Source organism: Mastigoproctus giganteus, chromosome 3, assembly GCF_048544385.1.
Source record: "Mastigoproctus giganteus isolate SK-2022 chromosome 3, ASM4854438v1, whole genome shotgun sequence".
Taxonomy (NCBI): Eukaryota; Metazoa; Arthropoda; class Arachnida; order Uropygi; family Thelyphonidae; genus Mastigoproctus; species Mastigoproctus giganteus.
In genome coordinates, this window is record NC_143577.1 from 68,512,936 (window position 1) to 68,532,902 (window position 19,967).

At 35.7% G+C, this 19,967-nt stretch overlaps 1 protein-coding gene across 1 annotated transcript in view; it reads left to right on the forward strand.

Moving 5' to 3' along the window:
* Positions 1-19,967, forward strand: part of eIF5B (eukaryotic translation initiation factor 5B) — a 609,831-nt gene that overhangs the window by 86,639 nt on the left and 503,225 nt on the right. The window contains exons 5-6 of the mRNA XM_090369319.1: positions 965-1,046; positions 5,014-5,111. Coding sequence (XP_090225445.1) covers positions 965-1,046; positions 5,014-5,111 — 180 coding nt within the window. The remainder of the gene's footprint in view (positions 1-964; positions 1,047-5,013; positions 5,112-19,967) is intronic.

The window sequence follows — 19,967 nt, forward strand, 5'->3', positions numbered from 1 at the left end:
CTCCCTCTAGTTGCCTCCCCTCCTGAACATGGTGATGTAGAAAACAATCATCCAATAAATCCACAAAAGCATTGCTAGTATGTGAGTGACCAACCCACAAATTCCAGTCAATATCTGGGAAATTAAAATCCCCCATTATAAGACTCTCTGATTTATTGCCCCACTCTATTTCCCTGTACAGTTTCTTATTATACTAATGAGAGTCATTATGCCTATAGCACACTCGTACTCTCAATTTTGATCTCCCAATGCTTATGTCACACCAAACTGACTTGACTGCAGTGTCCAGCGATGTCGACTGGCTTCACTTCCTTGGATTTTGTGTTTCTTAACTAATAGCATAACCCCTCCTCCTTTCCTATCCTGTCTATCCTTTCTGTAGACATTGTACTCCCCAAATTCCAGTTCTGCATTTCTTATATCTGTGTGACACCACGTCTCTGATATCCCAACAATATCCGCCTTTGATGATTTGAGCAATACCTCAAATTTATATACCCAACTTCTAGCATTGGTGTACACGCAAGTATACATGCACCTGTTCTTTTTCTTAGCTACCCTAACACAACCCATGTGTTTACTAGTACCGCAATGACTTCCAGTAGTCTCTGAAATCTCCTGCATCTTGTTTTCCAGGCTTTTGCTCATTCCAATAGAAGCAGTGCAAGAATCACTTTCACCTCTCCCAGTGGCTACTGTTAATCTGTTAGTCCTTGTATCCCCCCAAGCTAGCAGTTTTCTGACCCACCTAACACTGCCTCGATAGCATCATCAAATATTCTTGCACCCTTTCTATTTAAGTGTATCCCATCCCTGTAGAAGCAGTCCCTTCTGTTAACAAGTTTTACATAATATAGTTATGTAATTCTGTTACATGTACTGATACTTTTAATAATTATCTGAATTGTAGTTCAGATGAGATACTTGCTGTATATATAAAATGTTTTCTCTTATGTAATTTAAGGAGCCTCAGAAAAGTAATGAGTGTAAAGTTGAAGATACTGTGGCTCAAAAAATAGATCAGAAAGATGAAGAAAATGAAGAAGGTAAGATATTTTACTCTTTATGAAACTTCACTTTTTAACTGCTATGATTAACAGGGTCAGCCAGGTCTTAAATACAGAGTTTATTATGATCCCCTGACTTTTATATAAATTCGTCTTAGCACAAATATTTGATTGTGGCTTTCCTTGCTTGGCCTGAACTTGGCCATGGTCTCTTCTAAAATACTTGCATAAATTTTACCTGGGATATGAGGAGACGGATGAAATAATCTGGTATACTAAGGACTTCTTTGGTACAATTAATGCCTTGCTTTAGTCTTCAGAGAATTGAAAGTCTGTGAATTTGGGATTCACAGACTTTCAATTCTCAGACAAGATTGAATCTGGGAAAATGAGTTGGTCACCTAGAACACTGCTGTCCAATTTTTTTGGGTGGCGGGGTGATTTTGTATATTTTTGAGGGTACCATCAAAGAAAGAAAAATAACCAAATTATTACACACACACACACACACACACACACACACCTGAACAAATCTGAATTTGTGCTTGAAGATTTATTTTGTGTATAGACAGACCTGCAGCCTGGCTATGAGCTTCTGCATTCTAATTTGGCAGACCTTTATGGAAGACTTTGAATCAGATACCCTTCCAAATTCTCTTTTCCCCAGTATATTACGGAGAAGATAATATTGTTATATTTCTCCCATGGGACAGAAAAATGACATTCTTGGCTTATCTCGATTACAAGTGAAATTTATAAAATCAAAACTGAAAATGATCATCCTTACTCTTCCTGGACATAATAATAATAGAAGGTTGGGTTCACACCTGTTACCATCTGTATACTGTAAACGTGTGTGTGACAATACAAATTATAAGTTACTTCATGCATCCTTGTAGTGACATGGTATTATCTGCTAATGAGTAGGGGTATGGTCCTATTGCTTTAAGGATTTGGATAAAAGATAAAGCAATCAGTAGTCAGCTGATCTTGAGAAATGTGACCACCCCAAGCAAATCTTAGATTAGTGGGAACTACTTTTGACCTGATTAATGCCACTGAACATGCATCACTATACATCCTCCAGATGCTGAGGTCCATCACTTTCCTTTAGTTGCTTGCATTCTTTTTTACCCAGGAACATTGTAATGTCCAGGATTCTGTGAAGTTATAACATCAGTGCTACAGAAACACCTGGAAGAAAACTGCCGACTCTATATTCCCTCTTCTCCCGACACCTAAAAAATTTGCACTGCCAATGAAAAGAGGTGGTGTTATTGTATTCTCTATAATGCATGTTGCATCACTGAGGCTGTTTGGCATCTGGAATACAGAAAGATTACTGTAATACTCGAAGAACACTGTAATGTTGTAGAGAAAGTTGATTTCTCCTAGTTGGTGATGGCTATGTATTATGTAAAGTCTGGCACTGGTTATAATCTGCAGTACTAGGTTTAAAATTAATAAGGATAATGATTACGTGCATAACCTATTTTTTAATTATTGCTGTTGTGGGAGGTGAATCAACGTCTCCTCACTTAACTGGTAATTTAATTAATGACTGGGCGCCTCTGTAGCCAAGTGGGAAGGAGCAGCAGTGCGTAGCATACGCTTCTTGATTAGACCGGGGTTCGAGCCCGTCACCACCAAATACGGAGGATGCGGAAAGGTCAGGGAATGACCACCGCATATCCCGGAGCAATATGGCCTTAGTTGCCAATGCTCCTAAAAACCAAATAACAAACAATAACAATTAATGACTACTGCTTCCATTTTACTTTTCATCGCTTGTTTTTTTATTTTCCTTTACTTTTCATTTGTCAACTTCTCTCACTGGGTTTTTTCTCTTTCCTCCATTAGTTATTATTTCTAGGTATTTAAAAAAAAAAAAAAAAAAAAACATATACTGAGTTATGCAAAGCCATTACAAAGAGACTCAGAGGACATAAGAAAATTTACTACAAGAAAAGTAGAACAAGCATTAATGAAAAACAAAGGACTTAAATCAGCAGTCATACAGAACGACAAATGATACTGAATCTGAAGAATACTGATGGTGTACTTATAAATAGCAGAGAGGGCATAATTCAAATAGCAGAAGACTGCTATAAAGTGTTATGTAAGGAGCAAGGAATGATGCCAGCAGTCGGGAAGAAAGATCACAAATTAGCAGCATACAACATATCCGATATCCTTCCTGTTGAGGTAGAACATACATTGAAGAAATTTGAGAATCAAGAAGCTCCATGTGAAGATGAAGTTACTGTAGAGTTACTAAAATTGGGAGGAAGAGACATGACACAGAAACTGGCAAGACTCTTCACAAAGTACATTAGGAAAGGTGTGATGCCTAAGGAGTGAAATAATGCAATCATAATTTCGCTGCATAAGAAAGGAGATAAATCACAAATTGGAAATTAGACACCATTTAGCTTGTTGTCCCACATCTAGAAGTTGTTCACCAGCATCATACTAACAGATTAGAAAGAATACTTGATGGGAATCGACTGAAAGAGCAAGCTGGCTTTAGGATAGAATTCTCAACTATGGATCACCTTCACATAATATCACAACTAATGGAGAAAGCAAATGAATTTAAAACACCATTATGCCTGGCATTTGTGGATTATGAAAAGGCATTTGACTCCATACAGCATAAGACAATATTTTGGGCACTGGAAAGACAAGGCATAGATGTGCTATACATTGATTTTGAAGAAAATATATGAGAATGCTACCTCCTTCATTAGACTAGACAAAGACAGTGGCAAATTTAAAATTGAGAAAGGTGTTCAACAATATCTCCAAAGTTGTTTACTGCTGCCCTTGAACAAACTTTCAGAAGTTTGGAGTTTGCAGAAAGGAGGCAATATACTTATCTTGGGCAAGTCATTAGCTGTAATAATGATAAATGACTGGAAGTTAAGAGAAGAATAAATTTTGGATGGATAGATGAAATTCAAGAGTTCGTGGGCTGTAAATGGATTTCCATTACACAAAACAGAAGGAACTGGAAAGTTGCTGGAGAGGCCTTCATCCTGCAGTGGATTGAAAATGGCTGTACTCTTGGCTCTGAATTGCCTCGGGGCTATTCTTTGAGGTCCCCTGAGGTTATGAGCGCCTCCGTAGCCAGGTGGGAAGGAGCAGCAGTGCGTAGCACATGCTTCTTGATTAGACCTGGGTTCGAGCCCATCACCACCAAATACAGAGGATGCGGAAAGGTCAAGGGAATGACCACCACATATTCCCGGAGCAATATGGCCTTAGTTGCTAATGCTCCTAAAAACCAAACAACAACAACCCTGAGGTTATCAATTGGGCTTTTTGATTGTTGTATTATTTGTAGCAGTATACAAAAAAACAAGACAATCTTGATCAAATGTGATCATGCTTATTTTATTTTGTGATTAGCAGGACATTGTTCATTAAGAATTTTAGTTCATGGTTAAACATTGACTAGGTATACTGCAACAGTTCTGATGATTGCACAGTGTAGTTCAGAGAAAACAGTTGCAAAAGTAGGCTTCATTGGCACATGCAGAATGACAGGTCCATGCGCACTCTGCACTGTAATTCAAAAATTTCTCTTAGGAAGCACTCCATCACTGTCGTGAAAACACCAAAATGCCAGTCTTCTGTACTCACTGGATTTAGCTCCCCTTGATTTTGATTTTGTTTCCCAAATTTAAAAGTTCCTTAGAGGTTAGAGATTTGGAATGACTGAGGAAATTATTTGAGTGACACTCAAACTATCAGCAATTCCAAAAGAGGCCTATCTGAAATGCTTCCAGAAGTTTCAGAAGCAATGATATATGTGTATACACTATTAAGGAAAATATTTTGGAGAAGATTCACCTGAACAGCGTCATTTCCAAAATGTTAGTTCAGTCCCTGAACTTTTTGATTTACACCTTGAATACTTTCATTTCATTAAGACATGCGAAATATAAAAACATGTTTATAATTTACAAAATACCATTTTAACATTATTTGACTTTCTTATTAGAAGATGATCCTGAAGGAAAAAAAAGGAAAAAAGATAAAAAGAAAAAAAAAGGAGAGGAGGAGACAAAAAAGGAACATAAGAGGCCAGGCAAGAAACAGGTAAAAAATTTTGTTTATTCATAATATGCATGTGTAAAAAGTTTGCATTGAGTTGCACAATAAATATTTAGGGATTTATGCTTAGTTAAGTGAAGTAGGACCACTTGAAAACATACTATTTCTGAGTTAATGGTTGCTAGGTTAATTAATAATACATTTTGTGTTTAATAGCATTTTTTTGCATTTATTTGAATTTTTTTTTTTTTTTTGTGATAATATCCTGTCATACTCTATTTGTACTAGTTGGAAAGACTTGAGTTACAAAAGAAAATATGTATAACTGGCTTGTTATGTTATATAACATATAACAACAATTAACTATCAATTACAATGTATTATATCTATGTAAAATAGAAAATATAACATAGTTTGCATTCTCAAAAGCAGTACACTGTGGCCTTAAATGATAATTGCTTTTTCTAAATATTAATAATAATAGCATTCTTAAATGCTCAAGATTTCAACCTTTCAGGATTAAAATTATCAACATATTTATTGTAGTTTTTATATCATTGTAGCTATATTAAAATACCAGATCATTTAATAAGTATATAGAACATAAATAAATCATGAAATGGTATTGTAATAGAATTAATAAATCTGGATTATAAATGTAGCTGAACCTTGCTTAAGATTTCATTCTATTGAGCAGCTGGAATATCAGTTAGATGATTTCAGCACCAGTGAAAGTGGAGAAAGAAGAACAGACACTAAGTTCATTCGATTCCCAGAGCGTACAGTTGCATCAATAAAATTTCTTTTTCCTTTACTTCTGTATGAACACCAGCAGCAACTGCAACTATCAACATCGGCAAACTATCTTGCTGAATATCCACTTTAAGTGGATTAGCTTTGATATCTTCTATAAATTGCTGTAAGATAGCCTGACTTATCTCATGAATCCTAGAATGGGTTATGTCATTTGATAAGGGAACCTATTGAATCTTATTTTGAGGTTCTGAACCCAATACTATTTTTGCCATTCTAGTGCATAAGGTTTCACTAATTCTTCAGCAATTGTACAAGGCTTCTTGCCAAGAAAAAGAAAAATGCCTGTTACAATTGCTGATGTAACTGTAATGGGGGTTCAGGTCTAGTAGGCTCTCCAGCAGCTGAATGACAGATGAAATGGAAGGAAGCCAGAGGAGAGGAGAAGGCTGTTTTGTTTTGGTTTTCTTGAATGAAACCTCAAAGTTTTCAGCTGTTTTATGCCTTGGCAATCTTCGTGATATCTGTGTCATATTCATCAAAGACCCACGAAATATTAGTATTTTGCCATAGTGCAAGAAAATATGAGGCTTTTGTTGCACCATCCAAAAAAATAAAGTAAATAAAAATAAGAACAATAAAACAAACAACCTATTTGACTCTTTCCTCACATATGTAATGATCCAACTGACCTTTGAATCTCCTCAAGCTTGTCAGCCTCAATCATCTATGCAGGTAACTTATTCTAGTAATCAACAGCTAGCTGGCTAAAAGAAAATTTTCTGCAGTCCAGTCTAAACCTCTTTCCTTTTAATTTCCATTTGGGCCCTTGGTTCTGGAATCATTTCTAACAGTGAAAAATTCCACCCTCATTCATTTGTTTCTCTCTTCAGAGCCATATATACTTCAGTCAGGCCTCCTTTAAGGTGCTTAGTTACTAAACTCTGCTGTCTACTTATTTGAAGTCTTTCCTCATATGGACATCTCACTGCTGGTCTCACCGGGCACATTGCCTAGCTTTGGACTTTTCAGGAAGCTCTGTTTCCTTAATGTGCAGTATCCACATTTGAACACAGTATTCCAAGTGCAGTCTTAAAATTTCCTTATACAGTAGGATTATGATGTCCCCATCTGTCTCTCTCCATTTTCTCCCTTCCCAAAGAAAATGTACAATAAATCATTGATAAGACATCGTAAGCCTTCGTTGATGCCTGGCTACACTGTTCAGGGAACTTCATGTCTGATGAAATTGTGATATCCAAATCCTTTTTTTCCCTTGTACTGTTTTAATTCAGCCCCACCAAATACAGTAGACTCTTGATTTTCCGGGATGGATGGTAAAAAAACAAATCCCGGATAATCGATTTCCCGGTTAATCCAAAAATGCAGAAGTCCCTGACATGTAGGAATACGTTCCAGGACTTTTTACTTCGTTGAGTTTTATGTAACTCAGGAATGACTAGTAACATATTGCTACTATATTATTATTGACAAATCTGAATTCAGCAGGATACTTGTTAATGTTTGACCATTTTCATACATTCTTATTATTTTAATTTTCTGATCCAAATCGATCGCTTTCCTTTTCTTCATAGATTTACTAGTACTGCTGTCACTTATTCTCTTAGTAGGCACCAAAACAGTCAAAAATTAAATTTTCTGTAAAGAACTTCACAGAGTTAAGGCAAAAACTCACTATTATCACCCCTCTCGAGCTCTCATTTTACTAAAGCACATTTCTGCAGGTCACTGCCATAAAACAATAAAAACAATTTCCGGGTTATTGGTCTTTTCTGTTCTGTTCGTGCATCTAATTATAAATGGGTAGTAAACTCGATCTTATTGCATTTGTGAAAATACCGATAGCTAGAATTCTGTGGGTTTTTATGTTATTATGGTGAAATGTGTGTCCCTTCACTGAAATCTTCAGTCATATAAAAAAAAAAACCATAAATAAAGTATAAGAATCTTCTCTTCTTTCCTATTTTTTTTGCTTGTTGCTCCGATCTCGCTTCTGCAATTTGTGCCTGCCGTGATCGTCCTTATTGATTGCTTATTATTATTATTTTTTGTTGTTTTAAATTTTACAATCCTAAAAAAAAAAAAAAAAATTGGGCGAAAAAATTTACGTAAATCCATAGTTGCATAAGTCGGGGACTTACTGCATCGAAAAATGTTCAGAAACCTACGTAAAAATTATGGCGATAGATAAAAAAAACTTACCACGTACAACTCGCGTGTCCAATACGATGCTTCCCTTTATTTTTTCGATGTCGATTTTAAATCTAATAGCTTCCTTTTATTTTTTATGATGTTTGGTCACCAACATTATAATATTTCATCAAAGATTTAACAGATGTACCGTTTTCAAACCTATTGAATAATTCAAGTTTTTGCTTAACTGAAAGTGGAACTTGTTTGTGTTTACTTCTAAACAAAAAAAAAAAAAAAAAATATATATATATATATAGTCAAACTTCCCTATAACGAATTTGATAAATCCAGCGAAAAAATTTGTTATAGAGAACTTGTTATACAGAGAATCTTTTTTATTAGAAATTGTTATTTAATTAGAAAATGAATCCACATTTATTTTTAATGTATTTTGTTTCATAAACACTTATTTAAATTACGTTTACACAATTTTCGCCAGTAAGTATCACAAATTAAAAAAAATTAATTTTTGTTTGCACAGTACAATTAAAAAAATTCTGATTCTCAAAGAAAACCTCACTTTTGTTCAGAGCATTAAAAACATTATCAGGAACATTTTCACAAAACTGTAGACCCATACGAACCGTTTTAAAATAGTTAACCATTTCTTCGGGAGTTGACTTTTCTACGGGTTGTTTTGATGCATCTTCAGCGTCATCGTTAATTTCTTTGTGATCACGGTCGCGTTTAACACTGTTCAGCAGCATTTCATCTTCATTTGGATGTTCTGTTGTAGTCAGATCTTGATCTACATAAATATAACTATCCAGTGTTATTTCATTTTCGATGTTTCCGGACGATTCTAATAATGTCCAAAAGTTTTTCAGTTGTGAAAGGGGCAATTCATCTTGTTCGTCCAGTTGTTGTTCGACTTCTGTATTCAGTGCAAATCCCGCTTTCGAAAAACAGTTTTGAATAGTGCATTCAATGACATTGTTTGTTCAAACTTGCCAGTTCAGACTTGCAATCTCTGAGGTAACCTCCAAGTTTCTATTTTCTGATGACGCATTGACAATCTTCATTATTATTCTCTTTCAATAATGAAATTTAAAATTTTTAATAATGCCTTGGTCCATTGGCTGGAGTTTTGACGTCACGTTTGGTGGTAAAAACAACAACTTCACACTTACGTTTGACAGGATGTGCCAAACGGACAGTTCTCAGTTACCAACACAATTTTCCTTTTTTCTTTTGCTATACGCTTGTCTAGTTTTAATATTCAGTCTTCAAAGATACCACTTGTCATCCATGCTTTTTTATTAAAGGTGTAGGCAACTTCCAAAGATTTTGTGCCTCTAAATCATCTTGGGTTTTTGATTTTTCGATGACTAAAAGTCTTAATTTTTCACTTCCTGTCATATTTGCTCCAACTGGCACAGTGATTCTTTCTTTGCTTTGTTTTCTGCCAAAACATTTATCATCCTTAAAAGCAAGTGTTCTATTCGGTAAACATTTAAAGAATAAACCCATTTCGTCAGCAGTAAAAACATCCTTATGCTGATTCTTCCAAAATCTTCTTTAAGGTATTGTTTCTCCAACTGTTGCAATCTTCTTCGCTTACATTAACACTTTCTCCACAAATAACCTTTTCCACAATTCTGTGGCACTTCTTAAATTTATCTAGCCACCCAGTGCTTGCATTAAATTCTCTATGTCCAAGGGACTGTGCAAATTTCAGAGCTTTTTGCTTAATTATTGGACCGATATTGGTATATTCTTTTCACGTATCATTTGCACCCATTTTAAAACAGCTTTATCAACATCTTCATATATACACAACTTAATTCGCTTTTTGTCAATTGCATTTAAAATTGATTCTCGATTTTTTAAAATCATAGATAAGCTGCTTGCATGTGTGCCATATTTCTCCGCAATATCTTTTTTCTTAAACCCCTGGTCAATATCATGAAGAATCTTTGCTTTATCATTAATACTTAAACACTTTCTCTTCGGCATTGTTTTCGCAATTGTAAAAATTACTGGACTGCGACTCTTGCCGATACATACACTGCAAACTTTGCTGCCCTGGCCATATAGTGAATTGTTAGTACTGCCTACTCGATGTTCGGTTGCCAATTCAACAGTATCACATAACCTTGCCTGTCAATCACTTTGAAGAAATATGCAACTTTAATTCATATATACATGAGAGAAAATTTACGGTTAATGTATGCTGTATGTTAATTTTCAGAAAAAAAAATAAAATACAAGAGCATATAACCTATGTGATTGATGACAAATTGTTCTAAAAGAACGAAATAAAAAAAAAAATTTTTAAAAATTCATGAAAACCATCTACTGGGAGTCCAGTTAGGTGAGAACGGACATATCATATAATGATTGACAGGAAGGTCACATGGTATGATTGAGGTGAGAAGCAAATGTCACTCAGTAGGCGTTACTAAAATCCGACTAGGGTAGCATTCTATGTATTGCCGCCGCAGCACGCTAAAGGTTTATCGCAGCGAATTTCGTTTTCCCCTAAGCCAACATCAATTTACAAATCTACCTTATTTATTGTAAAGTTTATGACCACTTTTAAGAAAACTCATTTGGTTTTATAACTGTAACAAAAATGAAACAAAGACCCTTCTACGGACATCAATGGCCACAAGTGGTCACTAAAAGGATGATTAATTCCAGATGTTAATGCGCAATATCGGAGGGAAGGAGGCCATATATTTGAGTGGCTATTTAGCACTAAATGCTTGAAAATCTTCAAAAGTGCTTTTACTAATTTTAAGAATTCGTTATAGAGAGACTAACATTTCACTATATGGGGTTAATCAAGGTGCAATATTCTGTGAAAAAATTCGTACTAAAGAGAAATTTGTTAAATAGAAGTTCATAATAGAGAAGTTCCAGTGTGCGTGTGTGTGTGTGTGTACTGTATATATTTACTATAAAAAAAAATTTTACTTCCCTGACATAAATAACGAAACAAAATTTGTCTTTTTGCGGTGCAATCGATGCGATGCACTAAAACAAACTAAACACTTGGTGTCTTTTTTGTTTTTTGAGCGGTGGGTGCGAAGACAGCGGGAGTTGCAAGATAATAGGCACATTAATCTCCCAATGACGATTTATTATAATGCTGCTTCTTGTCGCTTATTTGCAACTTACAAAGCATCTGTTTATACCTATTCTAGTTATTACTTGAATTTTATGATTTTTGGTTGTTTTTTTTTTTTTTTTTTAATTTGGAGTCTTGAAGTGTCCTGGTAAATCGAGAGTAAAACGTAAGAACACTCATCGGTGAAGACAGGATATTAGAGCTGGAAAAGGAATTAGAAAATGTGAATTGGAATATCATCAGTTTGGCTGAAACAAGAAGAAGAAATGAATCACTTATAAGTTTATCAAGTGGAAATCTGCTGTACACCAATGAAAACAGTGAAAGGAGTGAAGGTAGAGTTGGGTTTCTGGTCCATAAAGATTTTAAAAACAACATTTTGGAATTCAAAAGTACATCACCAAGAGTGTCAAGACTAATACTCGAGATTTCTAAGAGATACAAGCTAAAGATTATAATGATTTATGCACCAACATCGAGCCATGATGATGAAGAGGTTGAAGAAATGTACACCGAAATTGAGAGTCTTCTAGATGAGCAAAAAACCCACTACACTGTTATTATGGGAGACTTCAATGCTAAGGTTGGAAAAAGACAAAACAGCGCAGAAAGGGGAACTATAGGAAATTTTGGAATTGGTGAAAGAAATGAAAGAGGTGAAAGACTGTGGAATTTGCAGAATCTCAAAGACTGTCAGTAATGAACACTTTTTTTCAAGAAAAGGGTGAACAGAAAATGGGCATGGAAGAGTCCAAATGGATTAACTACTAATGAAATCGACTTCATCCTCACTAACAGAAGATATATTGTGAATGATGTTACCATCTAGAATAAGGTTAATGTTGGAAGTGATCACAGAATGGTAAGATATACACTTGATATAGAAGTAGGAAAGGAAAGGAAAAAACCGACTCGAGTAAATAATACAAAGGTCTTTGAGATAACAGAAGAGGAGAAAAAGCAGTATGTACTGGAACTTAAGAACAAGTATGAGCTTCTGCAGACTGCTGAGAACCAAGATATCGACGAGGAATATTACAACTTTTTGAAAGTGATAAAGCCCAAGAAACCTATAGGGAAAAAGAAATCCAAAGAAGAAAAAATTAGTCAAGAAACACTTGTCATGATGAACCGAAGACGACAAATGAAAAGCAAGAAAAACACTGACAGGGATAAAATTGAGTATACTGAGTTATGCAAAGCCATTAGAAAGAGACTCAGAGAGGACATAAGAAGATTTAACACAAGAAAAGTAGAACAAGCATTAAGGGAAAACAAAGGATTTAAATCAGCAACCATGAGCAGTAATACAGAAAGACAAATGATACTGAAACTGAAGAATAGCGATGGTGTACTTATAAACAGCAGAGAAGGCATAATTCAAATAGCAGAAGACTACTATAGAGAATTATACATGGAGCAGGGGAATGATGCCAGCAGTGGGGAAGATGGATTGCAAAGTAGCAACACATACGACATACCCAATATTCTTCCTGATGAGGTAGAACATGCATTGAAGAAAATGAAGAACCAGAAAGCCCCGGGGGAAGATGAAGTTACTGTAGAGTTGTTAAAATTGGGAGGAAGAGACATAACACAAAAACTGGCAAGGCTCTTCACAAAGTGCATTAGAAAAGGTGTGATGCCTAAGCAGTGGAATAATGCAGTCATAGTTTTGCTGCATAAGAAAGGAGATAAATCAGAAATTGGAAATTATAGACCAATTAGCTTGTTATCCCACATCTACAAGTTGTTCACAAGGGTCATTACTAACAGATTAGAAAGAATACTTGATGAGAATCAACCGAAAGAGCAAGCTGGCTTTAGGACAGGATTCTCAACTATGGATCACCTTCACGTAATATCACAGCTAATGGAGAAAGCAAATGAATATAAAACACCATTATGCCTGGCATTTGTGGATTATGAAAAGGCATTTGACTCCATACAGCATAAGGCAATGTTTCATGCACTGGAAAGACAAGGCATTGATACCCCATATTATGATTTTGAAGAAAATATATGAGAGTGCTGCCTCTTTTATTAGACTAGACAAAGACAGTAGGAAATTTTAAATTGAGAAAGGAGTTTGACAAGGAGACACAATATATCCGAATCTGTTTACTGCTGCCCCTGGGGAAGCTTTCAGAAGATTAGACTGGTCGCAGAAAGGAGTCAATGTGAACGGAGAGTACCTAAACCATTTACGATTTGCAGATGACATTGTTGTCATAAGCCACGATCCCAAAGAATTAGAGGAAAATCTTAATCAGTTATGCACAGCTAGTAAGGATTTTGGACTAAAGATGAATATGGCTAAAACAAAAGTAATGATGAACAAGTATGCCACAGAAAGGGAAATAATGATTGAAGGAGCAGTAATTGAAAAGGTGGAGTCATATACTTATCTGGGACAAGTTATTAGCTGTAATAATGATAAATGGCTGGAAGTCAAGAGAAGAATAAATTTTGGTTGGATAGTATTCAGGAAATATAGTCACATACTGAAGAGCAATATCCCAGTTTGTCTGAAACGTAAAATAATGAACCAATGTATACTCCCCACCATGACTTATGGAAGTGAAACTTGGGCACTGACCAAAAGAATGGAAGAGAAGCTGAGAACTACACAGCAAAGAATGGAACGAATCATATTGGGAATCAGACTGTTAGATAAGAAGAGAAACACATGGATTAGGCAGCAAACTCAAGTAAAGGACATTCTTATCAAAACTAAAGAACTAAAATGATCTTGGGCAGGACACATAGCTCGAAGACATGATGACAGATGGACTAAGAAAATAACAGAATGGTATCCAAGAGGAGCTAGAAGAAAACCTGGAAGACAAAGGCGGAGATGGATAGATGAAATTCATGAGTTTGTGGGTAGTAAATGGATGGCCAGTGCTCAAAACAGAAGGAACTGGAAAGTTGCTGGAGAGGCCTTCATCCTGCAGTGGATTGAAAATGGCTGATGATGATGAAATTGAGAGTCTGCTGTATCAGTTATTTTGATGCTGCCATTCAAGTGTAAGATCTTGCATTTTGCTGCATTAAAACCTAGCTCCCACATTTCTGACTACTCCTTAATGCTTAGTCATCCTGAGCAATTTTTTGTTTGGCCCTGGCCATTAACTACTGTACAGATATTAACATCTTTAAATTTTCAAATCATACAATGTATCCCTTTGTTGATGTTATCAAGAAAATCAAAAATAACAATGGTCCTAGTAACAATTCTTGGGGCGCCTCTGTAGCCAGGTGAGAAGGAGCAGCAGTGCGTAGCATGCGCTTCTTGATTAGACCGGGGTTTGAGCCCGTCTCCACCAAATACAGAGGATGCGGGAAGGTCAGGGAATGACCACCGCATATTCCCGGAGCAATATGACCTTAGTTAATGCTCCTAAAAACCAAATAATAAAAACAACAACAATTCTTGGGGATTACCACTTCTTAAATTGACATAATCTGAACCATTAATCACAACCCTCTGCCTCCTACCCTGAAGCCACTCTGCAGTCAGTCTCAGGATTTTTCCTTAGATCAGTGGTTCTTAAACCTATATAGCAAGCAGCACTCCTTTTTGTTCTCAAAATATGTTCTTGCATCCCTTACTAAAAATTGTTCAGTTAGATAAGTCCTTTAAACATGATATAAACATACTAATTTTAGATAAATTGGTGGAGGAGATACAAACCAGGTAATTTCTCTCTAAAGCTTAGAACAACCAAATAAAAAAAATAAAAAAAAAATTCTGGAATGACAGAGGAATTATATATTTATTTTAATTTGCTGTTAAAATTAAATTACAAGCTAAATGGCTGTTCTGCTGTTGCTTCTATTCAATAATATTCATGAAGCGAGTGACTTTTTTTAAATGGCCATGTCATTCACTCACATTTAAGTGGTTTCTGGCCATTGTTTTTACATGTATTATGAGTGACGAAAATACCATCTCACATAGGTTGTTTTAAATGGGACATGAATCTCCAGCATTGTCTTGGCCAGTCATGGAAATTGGTGTTAGTTGACACCAGAAATTTTCCAAGTTCATTATTTCAACTCCATTTGAATTTGTCCATTAGCTTGTAATTCAGTGAGATCATGTTTCATTAAATCGCTATCATTGATGGAATCAAGGTTAAAAAGAAATGGATCCAGTATCAATTTCTGTGCTTCTTTAATGTCAAATGCAACTCTTTCTGAGGATATTTTTCCCTGTGGAAAAATACTCTTGGAAAGAGTCACCTAACTGTTGCAAATGCTCTGTAACTTCAGGTGCAATGATGAGTTCCTCATTTTCTGACAAGTTTCTTTGAGCAAAGGAAAGTTAGCAAAATTTCTCATCTCAACATGTTTTATCCAAGTTGGAAGTGTTCAGATAAATGCACAACTTGTCTCTGGCTCTTTCCATCTTCATCCCAAATCCTTGCATTCATGTGTGTAATTTGTTAAGATGTTTGTTTATATCTGACATGTATGCCAGGCAAAGTATAGACTATTTTTTAAGTCACTAACTAAATTACTGCTTTTGTTAGAAAGCAACTGAATTATTATTTCTTTGTGCATTTCATAAATACACATTAGCATTTGTCTGCAGGAAAGTCATCTCACTTCTGTGTGGAAAAGAATTGTCGTATGTTCAACACCAATTTCTTTGAAAAGAGCATGGAAGAGGCAGTGATTTGGCACACATTCTCTGATAAAGTTAACTTTGTCTACTGTGACTATAGTAATCCTTAATTTTGCTGGCAATGTTTTTGCAGCAAGTGCATGTCATTGCAATATACAATGGGTAATCATAACACGATACTTCTCTTTTTTACATATGCAACAAACCCTAAATTTTTACCTAATATAGCAGGGATGCCATCAGTATAAATTGATCTTATGTTGATCAATAGCACATGTTTCAAAGAAAGTCTTTGATGTGATTAAATACATTGATTCTTTTGTAGTTAATTGCAATGGTTCACAAAACCAGAATTGTAAAATTTCTTTTCCCTTTACTTCTGTATAAACACCAGTAGCCAACTGCAACTATCAATATCGGCGAACTGTCTAGCTGAATATCCACTTTAAGTGGACTAGCTTTGATATCTTCTATAAATTGCTGTAAGATAGCCTGGCTTATCTCATGAATCCTAGAATGTGTTATGTCATTTGATAAGGGAACCTGTTGAAGCTTCTTTTGTGGTTCTGAACCCAGTACTATTTCTGCCATTCTAGTGCACAAGGTTTCACTAATTCTTCAGCAATTGTACAAGGCTTCTTGCCAAGAAAAAAAAAAATGCCTGTTACATTGCTGATGCAACTTGATAGGATGCTCATAACAAAGTCTTTTCAAGTGATGCGAACCCAAACATGCTGATGGTTATGCTAATATTGAATTGTGCCATCTTGGACATCAGAGTATGTTTACCAGCTTCACTACCATTCTGTTTGTTGAAATGTTCAGATAGCTTTTGTGGTTTTGAGATTCAAATTTAAAAATAATGAGCAACACAATACACATTGTGGTTGTTGATTTCCATCCTTCTGTCATACAAGTGAAACCATAGGGAACATTGACATCACTCCATTTGCCTTTCTTTAATGTGCTGAGGGTTACTGAAATTAAAAGGTTAAATTACTTGAGATTAATAATAATACTATATTACAGAATAAAGTGTCAGACTTTTAAATGCATATTAAATATTACTTGCCTCAAATAATAGTACAATAGACATAGATGCACAAAATACATAAGTAAATACTACTCAGAATTTTCTGTGGAAGAAAACTACTGGATGCTGTGGCAACTAAACACTAATGGCTTATTTTAAATTCAAAGATCAAGGTCTTAGTGGTGCAGTGCTATAACAGTATTAATTACTGTAGATTTGTATTGGCAAATTTGTCTTTTTCAAAAATCAGTCTGACTACTGTCTCACTGTCATAACGTAGTTTTTCTCCATTTTTTCAACAAAAAAAATAGTGAAACTATATTAAAATAGGAATTTTTTTTTAAAAAATATGCATATTTATGCTAATTTACATTAACAAATTTACTCTCACATGCGCTAGTTTACACTGCAAAATTGGCATATGGGATAATGGCATTGTTCTCCATAATGAGCAACAGTTTCATTGTACTTGTATGGTACAAAACTAATTAATTTCTGTCAAAGAAATAATTAAATATTTCACGAGACGTGTACAGAAGGTTTTGCATGTGTTATAAAGTTCTGGAGAATATAATGTTTTTCTACGGTATGTAGATTTGATTTTTCCATTTCAAATGGCAGGAAATGTGATGTAATAAGACATAAACAAATAAGCATAAGACAATATGCAGTGCATAGAAAGAAATGCAATATTTCACAGTGGCATTTGTGCTGATTGTTTACTTGCATCATTTACCACTGTATCCTTCTTCTCTACATTATGCTAACCATCCATATATGTTGTTCAGAAATATTTCTTGATAGTAAAATAGCAGAAATTATATGGTTGTAGAAGAACAAAAACAACAGGCATTGTTAGGGAAAGAACAGCAATAGCTGCTAACTCTGGATTCACTATGGAGAAGCCCATATTTTTGACTCACTTTGAGTTCTTCTCTTTCTCGCTGTTGTAACATAGTTTCCTGCCTTTTTTTGTAGTAACAATTTTTCTTTGTTTTTTCCTATTAAAGTAGTAAAACTATGTTAAAATTAATTTTTTTAGATTTTGCAAATTTATTTCTTTATTTTCATTTACAAATACAACAGTAATGAATACATAAGAACAGTTTGATTCTTGAGGCTGTCACAGACATTCACTCTGGTATATCAAGCTGGGCTTGCTGCTTGGGAGTCTAAAACTGATGGAACTGATATTCGTGACACACAAATCAAATGGACCTAATTTCAGTGGAGGCTGGTTGGTCTGCGACAGCCAAATCTTCTGCTTGCACCTTCATGATGGTGGGACTGTTAGTAACTCTGGCTATAATCCCCTGTGCAAGTCCTGAAATACAGCACCTGGTATTCGGGATGTGACCACTCAGGTGTGAACCAATGTAAGCAGGTGTTGAGGCGTGGCACCCACACGACAGGGACAAATGCTGCCCCTCTGTTACCAGGCAACACTAGGTGGTAGATAACTTTCATCAATTGGTGCAATAGTGTGCTTGAAGTGGTGGAACCCATGTTTAGTCTCCAGAGCAAAGCTCCAACAACCACCCATCTTTTCCACCATGCAGTATGACTTATGTCTTTTGAGGTTAGGATGGACATCCTGGTGAGATATCCAATCTTCCTTACATTTCAAGGGCAAAGGTCTAAAGCGGTGTTTGCAGGCTGGCCACTAAGATAGTCCACTGGACTGAACCCATTTCTAACCCTCTACGAGGCTTCCAGATCAGATAGTTTATAATCTCACTGACGGTACTCTTCCAGGTAGAGACTGGGAGTCAGAATATTGTGTATACAGGGGCATTGTAGAGGCCACGTTATGTCAAGGAACTGGGTACATTCTTGTCGTGTGTGTGGGTATACATTTTTGCCACATCCAAGAATTTCATTTCATACAGCATTTTCCCCTCCACCTTTTCTTACTACTGAATACATCATGAATTGTCAAAATAATAGAACAAACTTATCTGCAAAAAGATCTAAAACTCCAAAACACTTCCTCATTCATTTAACAAATATACGTAGTCACAGTTCCAATCTCAATGATGTCTATTTCCACTTAGTCTTCAAAATCCCATTTTCTGACATAATCCTAATTATCAGTTGATTCAACCACTGCCCATCTCAGTTGTCCAAATTTTTTGGACAACTGAGATGGGCAATTTTTTGGACAACTGAGTCCACTCAGATATTCCTTATCAGAGACTTAGTAATTTGGAATCTTCTTGGCTTCAATCTCTCTACTACATTCTGTCAGATTCATCTGTCACCTCTGTCGTTCTCACTACTCCACTAATTTGGCTTCCTCTTTTAAACTTGACTTTCTTTAGTCCAACTTTCCTAACAGTTGGGTCATTTTTCTTGGATATTTTAATGTTAAGAACTCCAGCTGGCTTCCATTTTCTAGTAACATGGACCCAGCTAGTCGAGATGCTGTGGTTTTTGCAATTACTAATTACCGTGATAGATTGTTCATTTTCCTACCAGAATACCAGACAATCCTAACATGCAGCCAAGAAGCTTGATCTTTTTCTTACAAATAACCCTTCTAAGTATGTGGTCTAGGTGAGTGGTTCTCTAGGTACTCTAGGTAAGTGGTTCTTTAGGTATCTTCTTGGTGATGATCTCTTCACCAGTGGAGCCTTTCTCTTGTGGCCATTTTCAACCTAGTGTTATTTGACATTACAAGAATGCAAAATGAGATTAGCTGAAAGATTTCTTTTCCTTGGTCAAATCACTGTTTCAAATTTTCTGTCAATGTTTGCTCAGATTGTGTCAGTGAAATTATTCTTATAGGGATGAAATCCTTTTTTCCACACTCCACCTTAAAATCTCATCCATTATTTAAATCTTGGCTTTGCAATAAATGTACTAAGGCTGTTCAAAATAAGAATGTTGCATATCACAATTGGCTTGTATCCAAATCTCCAGGTTCATTTTCTGCATACATCAAAGCTTTCAATAATTGTAAAGCAGTTATTAATCAGTACCATTAATACGGCCTCCGTAGCCGAGTGGGCAGGAGCGGGAGTGCAGTAGCACACACTCTTTGAGTAGACCGGGGTTCAAGCCCCTGACTGCTGAATACGGTCGATCTGCCAACCCGCACTGGACCAGCGTGGCAGATTATGGTCCATTTCCCTCAGCATGAATTGTTGAGGAGGCTTCCATCCTGCAGTGGGTTGATAATGGCTGCACTTTACT